This window comes from Benincasa hispida, chromosome 4, assembly GCF_009727055.1.
Source record: "Benincasa hispida cultivar B227 chromosome 4, ASM972705v1, whole genome shotgun sequence".
Classification (NCBI taxonomy): Eukaryota; Viridiplantae; Streptophyta; class Magnoliopsida; order Cucurbitales; family Cucurbitaceae; genus Benincasa; species Benincasa hispida.
Window position 1 is genome coordinate 8,451,208 of NC_052352.1, and position 12,154 is coordinate 8,463,361.

At 33.2% G+C, this 12,154-nt stretch overlaps 1 protein-coding gene across 1 annotated transcript; it reads right to left on the reverse strand.

Moving 5' to 3' along the window:
- Positions 1–3,286: 3,286 nt before the first annotated feature.
- On the reverse strand, positions 3,287–8,763 carry LOC120075817 (serine/threonine-protein kinase tricornered). Its single transcript, XM_039029492.1, has 12 exons — positions 8,093–8,763; positions 7,742–7,916; positions 7,483–7,566; positions 6,665–6,906; positions 6,238–6,469; positions 5,992–6,156; positions 5,782–5,913; positions 5,414–5,527; positions 4,906–4,953; positions 4,328–4,403; positions 3,953–4,009; positions 3,287–3,620 (listed from the first exon to the last, which is right to left on the reverse strand). Exons 1-12 carry the CDS (start codon positions 8,278–8,280, stop codon positions 3,562–3,564), a joined length of 1,572 nt encoding a protein of 523 aa, XP_038885420.1. The 5' UTR covers positions 8,281–8,763; the 3' UTR covers positions 3,287–3,561.
- Between the last annotated feature and the right edge of the window lie 3,391 nt (positions 8,764–12,154).

Sequence of the window (12,154 nt, forward strand, 5' to 3'; positions counted from 1 at the left end):
TGAAGCACAGACACGGATACGGTTACACGATACAGATACGATTGGATACGACGATTTGTCAATTTCTAAAAAACTAAGATATAGATACGTTGAAAGATACGTCATTTTTTATATATATACTGGTACATTGAAGATACATTTTCTCTGGTTTAAAAAAATAGGTTGCCTAGTTTTAGATTGAAAAAGATTAGATGAGTTGTTTGTTTTTTTCTTTAAAAAAAGTAAGCATAAAAATAGATACATCAAATCGCTTGTCAGATATGTATTTGAGAAGTATATGGAAGTATCAGTATCTGATATGTGTCTGATATGGATTCTTTGTCTCATATGAAGTATCTGTGCTTCATAGCGTCCCTTAGAGTAAGTAAAAAATCATGTGCTTCTAACATAATTAAAAAAATTCTTAATCTTATGAGTGTCCATATCACTACGTGTACATCCACTGATATCTTAGAATGCTCGGACATTTAAATTATTTAAATATAAATCTTTTAAAAATAAATGACACTTCAAAAAGAAAAATATAACTTAATGGGTTTAAGTTATACCAATTAATGACAATTACTGATATTCTCTAAGATTTTGTTTTCAAAGAAAATTCGAATGTTTTTTTCCTCTTTGAACTCTCATCTTCTTCCTTTCCACCTTGTGAAAAGAACATATTCTTTTTGTTAAAAAGGGTATGATCCTAAATTTCTTTTATCTTTAGCCTCTCTTTCATCTTTTGGGTCAAAAGAACTCAACCCCTCTCCTTAAAAGAGCACAAAAGAATCCCCTTTATTCTTTGCTTTCTTGGCCACCCATTGATATCAATGATTCAAATTTAATTAGTCAAAGCATTCTTCATTAATCAGCACTACTCAAGTTTTGGAGGTAATTTTTCTCTTTAAAGTAAATGAATTAATATAAGACTTTATGTGGAAAAAGAATAATAGATGGAAAGAAAAAAAAAAAAAAAAAAAAAAAAAACTCACTACAATATAAGACTTTATTGTGACTTCTGTTTTTTTTATTTTTTTTTAAATATCAAACTATTGAAAATATTTTTAGACATAGAAAAATGTCACAATCTATCAATGATAGACACTGATAGACATCTATCGTCTATCAATATCTATCCGTGTTAGATGAAAATAGTCTATTAATATCTATTAGTATCTATCAGTAAATCATCTATCAAATTTAGTATCTATCAATGTCTATCTCTGACAGACAGTGATATTTTGCTATATTTATAAATAGTTTCGTCATTTTCTATATTTAAAATTACTTTTTTTTCATGCCTCAACTCCTTTTATTGCCATCACATGCCTCATGTTTTCTTAATTTCTGATGTACATAGCTTGATTTTTTGGATCCATAAAAATGAGGTCATTCGCATTTTTTGTGATTTTTTTTAGAGTATCTAAATTGAGTGATTTGAACCTTTAATTTATTAACAAAAAGTATGTGTCTTAGTTATGTAAAAACATGCTTAGGTTGACATATCTAGATTTCTGTTTAAGGAAAACTAGTTAAAACATGTTTAGGTTGAAAAGTAGTTTCATATCTTGATGTGGATGATTTACTCTACTATCTTTTTTTAGTTCAATAATGTGAAGTCAATGTTCGAACATCTAACTTTTAAGGTATTGTTTTCCAACTATTTGATTTTTTATTTAAAAAACCAAGTCTATAAATATATTTCTACATAATAAGTTTTTTTTTTTGTTATTTATTTTTTAGAGCTGTTTTTCGAAATCGAGACAAGTTTTGAAAACTAAAAAGATAATTTTTAAAAATTTATTTTTGAATTTGAAATTTGACTATGAAACATGGGACTAATATGATTCTAGTTACTGATGTAAACTTATTTCTTAACCTAATTCCTAAAGTAGGTGAGTTTAAATATAATGAAAACTTATTGTGACCATAATTATTTTTTAGGAAAATCAATTCTTACCCTTAATTAAACTTATCAATTTTCATTAGAAATTGTCAATATGAATATAGCTAATTCAACTGTCATCAACTTATACTAGTAAGTTGTAAGGTTAAGATTGTAACACTTATCTAACTTTAACTTTTGAATTACAATTTGACAAAACTAAAAACTTTGAAAAGTAATACAACTATGGGCAAATTTAATTTCAACCCAACATTGAAAATGGAAATATTTATAGAATTACACATCCAATAAATTATATTCACGCAGCCCTAAATATAAAAAGAATCATTTTTCATCATTATTAATGATAGAAAAATCCAAAAGTTAGAAGTTTTTGTAATTTTCTTCGAGCTTGCTCTGAGATATTTAGTTGGAAATAAAGGTCTACAAATTGTCCTGGTTGTACTTTGTTTCAAATGATATAAAAAAAATAAAAATAAAGAGGAAAAACAAGCTGGATGATAATGGAAGACAGAGGGGAAAAAATGAAAATGACAGAGAAATTATAGGGAAAAGGATGACCAATTCAGTTTTCATCACACAAACTTAATCATTTAATATGGTGTACGAAAAAAGTAATTTACCTTTTGACTTTGATTGATGAATTTTGATTGATTTACTAAATTCTTATCTTTTGAACTTTATATATTATTCACTCTTGTCCGAGTGAAGTAAAAAAAACAAAATTGAAAGTAGTAGTCTAGTGTTAATGTTGACATGGATCTTTTTAATCTACAAATAAAAAATTGTTGGTTAGTTTGTTAATTAATAAGAAAAATTCTTTAAAGTTTGATTTAAATTGCTTTTTGATTCATAAAATTTCAAACTCAACACATATATCCTTGATGTTTCCGTTAATTCCTAACAGAAAGTTGATATAACACCTAAAAAAAATCTCTTCTTTCTCCTTTATTCCATGGTAACCACCAACGTCAAAATAATAGATGAAATCTAATTTGATAAATATTCAAATATTTGGGTATTCCTAAAATTGAGATAGTAGAAAGATATATGCGACTAATAATTTCTATAACGTTTCGAAACCAACCAACAACAAACTACCATGTTAATGGACCTTGAGGAAAATTGTACAAGTCTGATCCAACTACAAAATCCCAAGCCCAAGACTTCCAACAGAAGAAATATTTATCATATTCTAAAATATATCACTTTTTTTCCCTCCAGAAAATTTGTTTCATGCACACTATATACAATTATTAATTGATAATGCAAAAGTGGGGGATTCAAAGGGTTTAATCATCTTCAGAACTTGTAAGAATTTCATTGGGTTTTAACAAATTAAAATCCAGAGCTACTCCCAATCCCAAGTCCAAGAATCTCGAAACAGATTCGAAAGAATTAACATGAACAAGCATTAGATCAACTTTAACCGACAAAATTGCATCAATTCACCAAATGATTACAATAATGTTTAAAGAAAATAATGGGAATCATGATGTCAAGAAGAAAAATTGATCCTATTGAACTCGATGCTTATTTTGCTTTACAGTTTTAATGAAATATAATAATTATCCAAAAGGGAAGCAAACTATCTTTGCTGTTTTAAAAAGTGATAACCTTCATGTCCTTATCATCTTCATATACCAAACTGTGGGCAACAGAAGAACAAAGACTCATGCATCCTGTTTTTGTTCAACTTCTGGTATCACAGTTTCTTGCAAGTCTATTCGACCTGACCCAAAATAGAAAGATGTTATTAAGGAACTAATGCTACTATAAATGGAAACCAACCACATGCAAGGGTAGAAATGGTAAAAATTATAATACAACCCAAAACGGCATGTTTGGAAACATTAAAAATCACTTTTGTCATTTTCAAAATCACTTCAAAGCATGAAAATTGCATTTAAAAGTGTAAAATTAAATATTAAATGGATTTTGCATGATTAAAGGTACGTTTGAAGTGATTTCAAAGATGACAATAATTTCAACAATTTCAAAATCTCAGCTTGCAATTTTTTCGTTAAGGGAAAGCAGAGGAAATTCAGGAGAAGAATGCCATACCCAACAAGGAAACTAGAGATGGAGTCTTTGATGATGTGTTTGAATGCAAATCTGTACCTGCAAATTAGAGTTCCGTTCATATGCTATTGTTTATCATGCATTGACGCCTCAAAGAAACCATTATCTAACTTCCAAAACATTGCTTTAATATTGAAAAGATAATACTTGAGCATAGCTTCTGTTCTAAAAGTATATTCCAATCTTCTCCTTCACATCGTTGAACAAATAAAAAGCACTTGAGATCAGATTTAGAGTACTGTATTATATGGATTGAGATATCCTCTGAATGATCATCATAAATTGTTGAACTAAAATGCTAAAGAATATTAGCAGAGGAAGTGATTTAAGGAAATGATATTATATTGTTCAGTGTACCTGTACTCTCAAGTGATTTGACGTTTGACTTCTTAAAAGTAAATCCAATGAAATTAGTATCTTTTGATGTTAGCATCTGAAACAAAAAAAGACGAGGTTGAAGGAAAGTGCAAATGGCATAAAATGAGCAATCAAGCAAAAGTAAGCAGGTTTAGGAATAATAGAGAAGTGAAGGTGCAACTTTCAAATATACCCACTGGCAAAATTTCATATTATCAATATAATGATATACCAAAATGTTACACGACAGAACAATTTGTATATCATCTTAGAATTTAGTCAGACATATGTGGAAAAGTTAAAAGAAATGAAGGGTTTCAAAATTTTGTACAAGCCACTGAAGTCCCCCATGTAAAATCCAAGAGAAACAGGCACCAACAAGCTAACGCATCAAAAGAATTAGCTGAAGTAGAATGTGAAATAACAGGAAATGAATAGGCCTAACACATCATCTCCACAATAAGTTATCACCGAAGGTTAACAGGTGTGAAACAGACACGATAGCTTACAAAGCATTCCAACTAATTAAGTGCAAGCACCATTCCACTATCATCCTCAATGGAAGAGTATGTTATTACCTTCCTCCAAGGTCCAACAGTTGGCATTTCTGAGGGAGGGTCTTGAACCTACATTTTGGGGGAGGGAAAGCAGAAGAAATTTAGTACAATAAAACTCAGAGCAAAAGATTAAGAAGGATTAAAGGCAGCAAGGGGAAGGACTTTAAAGTCCATTTCTACACCTCAATGGATGTTGGAAAAATTATGTAAAGAGGAACACATTTCACAGCATCTGTGAATTATGCCAAATGATGCCAAATAATCCTATTATGGACTCACCCTATTAGTACTTGTTAATACAAGTACTATGACAAGATAGATATGTTATGATCCGGTTATAGTTATTCAATCTCTGGTATGGAGTCACCAGAGAAATTAACAGGATATGCAAGTTAGGAGCTAGAAAGTGGAAGGGTCGGATTTAAGTAAGCTATTATAGAAATGTAGCCTTCAATTCAGTAAATTAAGGCGTGGTCCAAGGAAAATAAATGAACTATCAATTGGGTGCAAGGTTTATTGTCATGCTCACTTCAGGAAACTTCTCAAAGTTCTGAGTGTCTAGTTCTCCAGTGACAGTTGGTTTGTATGCAGCTTCCATTTCATACAGCTTATCCCACTGAATGCCTTTGAACCATGGATGTGCCTGTCAGAACAATTAATTAGATTAAAATGACCTGCTAAAAATGTAAGATGACAACGGAATAAGAGTTTTCACTTCCAGCAGCACTTAGCATTTCAAAACTGCTTTGTATTGTACTAACTATATTTTATTCTCTTTTCAATTGGGGAAAACTCAATGGTCGATTTTGTTTGTCCTTTGTAATAAAATAAATAAAAGCTATTATTCTCCATCCTTGACACAAGTTAAAAGGAAATGTTGTCTTTGACTAGGCTTACCTTTATTTCCTCTACTCCTCGTGTTCCCAACCTTGTTTCAACATCACAAAGCAAGTGGCTGATCAGGTCCTTAGCTTCCTCCGAGATTTTTGGTTCCTCGGGAAATTTCAGGCAAGTTCTCCAATTTATTATCTGAAAGAAATCCATATGAATGACTTTAAGCATCATAAACCAGAAACAAGATAGCCAAAAATGCTGAACAGATATTACCTTGCGAAAAGTCATCCTTGGATCATCAGAACAAAAAGGAGGATAACCAGCCAGCATCTCATACATAATGGCCCCTAAGGACCACCAATCACACTCCATTCCATACCCTTTCTTAAGCAGTACTTCAGGTGCCATATAATCCAGGGTCCCAACTGTTGAAAATGCCTGCAGTATAATGACGTGATTACAAATCTAGTAGTCATGTTTGAGCAAAGAAGGAAATGTTAGAGCAGATGATACCCATACCAATGCACGACGATTACGCTTCCACTGTTGAATTTGTTCTTTTGGCATCATCCAATGGGATCCGTTCGAGTCAGTATGACCTTGACCTTCATTTCTGGCCTGCTGGGCATTTAAGTCTTCGTCATTTAAAAGTATACTTGAATACTTATCATCCAGAGGCTTGCACAAGCCAAAATCTGAAAGCTTCAGATGGCCATTTTTATCTAGTATCAGGTTATCTGGTTTTATATCCCTGCAAGTGAAGTACAGTTCAAGTAAGAGTGAGCTCCAATATATACTTGAATAAAGAAACATGTAATGGTCTGTAACTTCGATTATGAGAACCTATTTTGCACATTTTTCTTATTTTCCTTGTGGTACAATTTTTACACACTAAGGAGGCAGGTGAACAGATCTACAGAGACAGAAGAAAGATATAAGGGATAACCTATGTATATAATTGTGCTGATGAATTGAATGAATAGCTAAAATGCTCTCTGCCATGTAAAAGCGAGCAACATCCTCTGACAGAATGTCTTCTCTCATTAGCAATGTCATAATGTCACCACCAGGTAAATACTCCATAATAAGGTATAAGAATTCAGAATCTTGAAAAGAATAAAAGAGTTTTACAATGCACCGACTATCAACCTCTGCAAGTAAATTCCTCTCAGATCGAACATGCTCAACCTGGAACATGTTAAAAGGGGAAAAAAAAAAAAAAAAAAAAAAAAACCCCCTTATATTTTTTTTTTTTTTTTTTTTTTTTTTTTACATAGGAGAGGATAGATGTTTCCTCGATATGATGAAATATACAAAAGATAGGAACCCATCAAAAATTGTATATTATAAAAAACCCTTCCATTCACTAGAAAAATTTAGAGCCCTAATAATTTATGAAATATATTCTAAACTCATGGAAGTTCATTTCTTTTCAATATCCGGTAACTACCAATATATACAAGCAAGTTGAAGTATATGCAATGGTATTATAGTGGCTAATGATTCTATTTCATATTATTGATGGTCATAATTCTGTATGTAATGTAACCATACTGACTCATTAAAAGATATCACATTAAAGCATTTACATTTTCAATCAGTAACAAGTATATTAAATTACCGCGATTGATTATCTAATTCTTCATGAGGACAGGCTGACAATACTATTATTGCACTATTAGGAAGTCAACGCAAAGGCATTTCTTGAGCAGAGGTGTATGTTTGACAGAGTACAGTTACAAGTACATAACATTCCAAATTCACCTGCCCACGGCTAAGCATCTCTGATTTCTTCAGCTTCTTCATAGCAAAAATTTCCCCAGTTCCTTTTGCACGACACAATCTAACCTGCATATACATCGTAAATAAGAACAGATACAACAGAATTCTTAGGGCAATCCTGTACCAATTTTAGTAGAACAGAATCTTTAAGCTTAATCGACAAGCAAATAAGCAATTATCCTATGCGAAGTCCAAGCACTAGGAAAAGAGTTCAAGCTGCTGCAAATACATGTTCTTATACCTCGCCGAATGCACCTTTACCGATAACAGTTAATTGTTCAAAGTCATCGATTCCAACTTTTCGTCTTTGCAGTCTCATAAATTCTGTTTCTCGGCGTTCCAAGTTCCTCAGCATCTCTTCTTGTTCTTCAGCCGAGATCTGAGCTTCTTGCGCTCTTCGTTGAAGCGTTCTCCGTCTAGAAACACAAAAACAAAAAAATTAAGATCATGATACATAGATTTTAGGCAATAATTTCGGGATTCCAAAACGAAATCGACGTCTTCCACAATTCCTTCTCAAAAGTCTCCACAAGTCCATAAATTAAAATTAAAATTAAAATCAGTAAAACGATCACTAAAAGAAAAATCGTACCTGTCTTTGCGATCCTGAAGACCTTGGAGATAGTTCTTGTAATGATTCTCAATGAACTGTTTAGCAGCAGCGGCTTTCTGCCTTGTCACCGGAGACGAAACAGAGACATCAGGGCCAAAATCAAACGCACTCCGATCCGGCTTCAAGTTCACAGCCCCAAGCCTCACAGTCCCATCAGCACCGTCCATTTTGCTCCGCTTTGAACAAAATCAACTTCAATTGAATCGGTAAGCTTCCATTCGCCTAAAATCGATGAATCTATACAAGTAGAAGAACCTTCTTTATCGCGCAGTTCAAGAAAGAGAGAGAGAGAGATCTGGGGGAAGAACTAAGGAGGAAAACAGATATTAAAAAGAATGAACTATGAACTGGCACACATAATATATACACACATATATATGGGTTGCAAGGCTGTCCTATATATTTATACGATTTGGCTGTGGGGTTTCGAAATGATGTTTAAGAAAATTTCTATTTCTTTTTATTTTCTTCTTAGGGTTTTTAATTTTTTAATTTTTCCCTTTCTAGGGAATTGAGTGGGATCTACGCCATCGTTTTCCTCACAATTTACTGGAATCTTTCAAGCATTTTAATCATTTCCAACTTTTCGACACAAATTAGAAAAAATCGAAAATCGAAAATCGGAAATCGAAGGTTTCTCAGAGAGATCAGAGAAAATGAGGGGAAGAATTGGGAATAAGAAAAGAAAAAGGGCCTGCCAGTAAAGCCATATTTGTCGGCGGAGATCTATACAATAGAAGCCAAAATCTCGGGCTTAAATTTTGATAGGGTGCATGGTGAATCACGCGCCGTCTGAAGCGGGTTTCGGATTCAGGTGATTCGTTCGTGTGGATCACGCGACGTGAATGAAAATGGGGAAGGTCATTAATGGGCTGTATTGTTGGGGGGGGTTTTGCTAAGTGGACAGGTGGTGTGATGGAATTTGCGTGGTCCCGGGTTTGAGAAGCAAAGACTTTGTTGTAATTTCTTCGTACAATGTACTTACCAACCCCACCATAACTTGTGAAAAAAAGGATGTATTGGAAAATTTTGCCACGTGTATCTCATTTTTTGAGAAATCTAAATATTTCTTGGGAACTGGGTAATTATGTGGACGCAAATACTTTAGTTTAATGGTATGATGATGCCATATCATTATCTACACCATAATTGCTTAGGTCGCATTTTGAACAAGAAGTGGATTTGTAACCTTGATAAAGTTACATCCACAATATTTGAAATTAATAAAGTATAAAATTGATTTTTTTTAGTAACAAGATCCACTCGTTGCTCTCTTCCAACTCTTAAAATCAAACATCCTTTATCGATCAATGAAATACGTCGAGGAATTTTTCTTGATTTTATTTGTTGTGTTATGTTGATTTGTTTTAGTTGTTACAAGTGGTTGTTTTTAGTCTATCACACGTGCATTTAAATCTTGTTATACTCCACACTTTATCATACGAATGAAAATTGATTTTCCTTCATTTTTTCCCTTTTTGTTTTGTTATGGTATTAGAGCAACTCTCATAGCTTCCAAATTTCTGATTTCACAATGTTAGATATTCTCAACTCTTCTTCAATTACATAGAATACTACCAATAGTACAAATCTATATTCTTTCTAGCGATGGAGATTTCTAGGTGTATTATTTTTTTTTATTCTGCCCATGTAATTTGGTTAGATTTGAAGGAGGATTCCAAAGCAAGAATGCTCCATGAGTTTTCCAACTCTGACAAGCATTGTCCAATTTGGCCCAAGAACAACAATTTGTGAGTGTTTTTTTTTACAAAATTAAAGACTGTTTGGGATGAATTGAATACTTATCAATATCAACCGGGACGTACGTACAGAAAAATGGAGATATTTCTTCATAGTGAGTATGTTATGAGTTTTTTAATGGCACTCAATGATTTCTTCTCACAAATCTGAGCACAAATTCTCTTAATGGAGCCATTGTCATCGATTAATAAGACTTTTTCTTTAGTGTCTTAAGATGAACAACAATGCTCGGTCAAAACCTTGGCCCTTGCTGCTCCAATTGCCCTTTGCTGTCAGAAATCACAACGATATCCAACTAAAAATAAGGAGTGTCCCATTTGCACTAATTATGGAATCCAAGGGCACACGGTGGATAAATGTTACAAAGTACTTGGATATCCTCTAGGATATCAACGTTGATCTCAACGTGCTAGACAACATCCCTTTTTTTATAACTCCTTTTCAATAATGTTAAAACTTTCAGAGAATTCTCAAGTCAATTCTGTTATCCATGGAAGGCAAGATACTTCTCTTCAAAACCTTAATTCTGCTTAATATCAGTATTTGTTAAATGTCTTACAGACACAATTAGCGGCATCAAAGGCTAGTAATGTCTTCTTCTCTACACATTACAGGTACTTTCTCAACCATTCATTCGAGTTTTAAATCTCCAAATTATTGGATTGTCAACTCTGGGGCTTCTGCTCATATATGTTTCAGTGCTTCTATCACATTATTGAATATTGTCAAGTTCACATTACTGTCATAGGATCTGTTATGTTGGATAATTCTATTTTCCTAAAGAAAGTTCTATTTATTTCTGATTTTCAGTGTAACCTGATTTTTGTTACTGTGCTGGTTAAAGATATGAATATTTTAGTTTTCTTTCTTAATGATTCTTGTCTCATCCAGGATAGTTCACTTTGAAGATGATTGGCAAGGGTAGAGTTTCTCGTGGTCTTTACATTCTTGATGCTTCTACTGTCAATAATGATTAATTTGCCATTGTGTGTGTTTCTTTACATTCAGTCCCTTTTAGCTTATGGCACAGTCGCCTAGGTCATTCTTCTGTTACGTCATTAAATTATTTAAGTAAGATTTTGCATTTTGATGCTATCACTTCTAAGGATTTGTATTTTGATCCTTGTCTTGTTTGTCCTTTAGAAAAACAAAAACACTTAACTTTTAATGCCAATAATAACTTGTCTACTCAATCCTTTGATCTTATTCATGTTGATACTTGGGGCCCTCATATGACGCCATTTCTTAATGGACATTGTTATTTTCTTACTATTGTGGTTGATTGCATTAGATATACTTGACTCTTTCTTTTACTCAAGAAATATGATGTTCTTCGAATTATCCCTCAATTTTTTGCTCATTAAAAAGTTTCGCTCAGATAATGCCCCTGAGGTGGCTTTTTATGATTTTTCTCATAAGAAAGGTGTTGTCCATCAGTATTCATATGTTGATCGTCATGAACAAAATTCTTGGTAAAGCGTAAACATCAACCTATCTTAAATGTGAAACCCGGATTTCCATTTTCTCTACTTAAGCAGGTAATAAAAGGAATTAACTTAGTGAAAGTTAAATCCTATGTTAAAGAGAAGGAAATTTCTAAGTGTTGAATAGATTTTCATTGAGTAGCTTAAAGATAAGCCTTAATTGGTAAAATTTGGCTAACTGTAAAGTAAAAAAGAAACCATGTGTTGAGAGACATTAACGCATAAAATGAGTAGAAAGGCAACCATACGCTTGTAAGATTGAACACATGATTGGCCAAAGTATTGGCAAGAGACATTGCCAAAAGTTGTTCATGCGCTAGGTATGCGTGAGCAAGAGCGAAGAGAGCGAGATGTTGAGCGTAAGGTGCTAAGCAGATGATCGTGTAGCAAATGAGCAGAACTACACGATAAGGTAGGCAATCGTGTAGCAAATAAACGGCGAGGTAGGCGATCGTNGATCGTGTAGCAAATGAGCAGAACTACACGATAAGGTAGGCAATCGTGTAGCAAATAAACGGCGAGGTAGGCGATCGTATAGTTATCATATAGAAAATGTCGTGGAGCTCAGTGATGCACTAAATGTCGTGAAGATGCGCGTGACATTAAACGATGAAGAGTGACGCACTAGACGATCAGGCTATACGACAGACGGTAAGCATTACACGATCAGTGTAAGTGCTAGATGATAAGCGTAGAAGCTGAACGATAGTGCTAGACAATAGCACTAGACGATAGCGTTAAGCGTTAAATGATGCGTGAGCGCTAAGTGATGGACTACACGATGGCGCTATGCGAT

Bases quoted from the DNA above. Each gene is read 5' to 3' on its own strand.
- LOC120075817 (XM_039029492.1), bottom strand. From the start codon at position 8,280: ATGGACGGTGCTGATGGGACTGTGAGGCTTGGGGCTGTGAACTTGAAG. The intron at 5,528-5,781 runs GTAAGCCTAGTC...TTGTTCTGACAG, and splicing joins GAGGAGTAGAGGAAATAAAG to GCACATCCATGGTTCAAAGG. The intron at 4,954-5,413 runs GTGAGCATGACA...CCCAAAATGTAG, and splicing joins ACTTTGAGAAGTTTCCTGAA to GTTCAAGACCCTCCCTCAGA.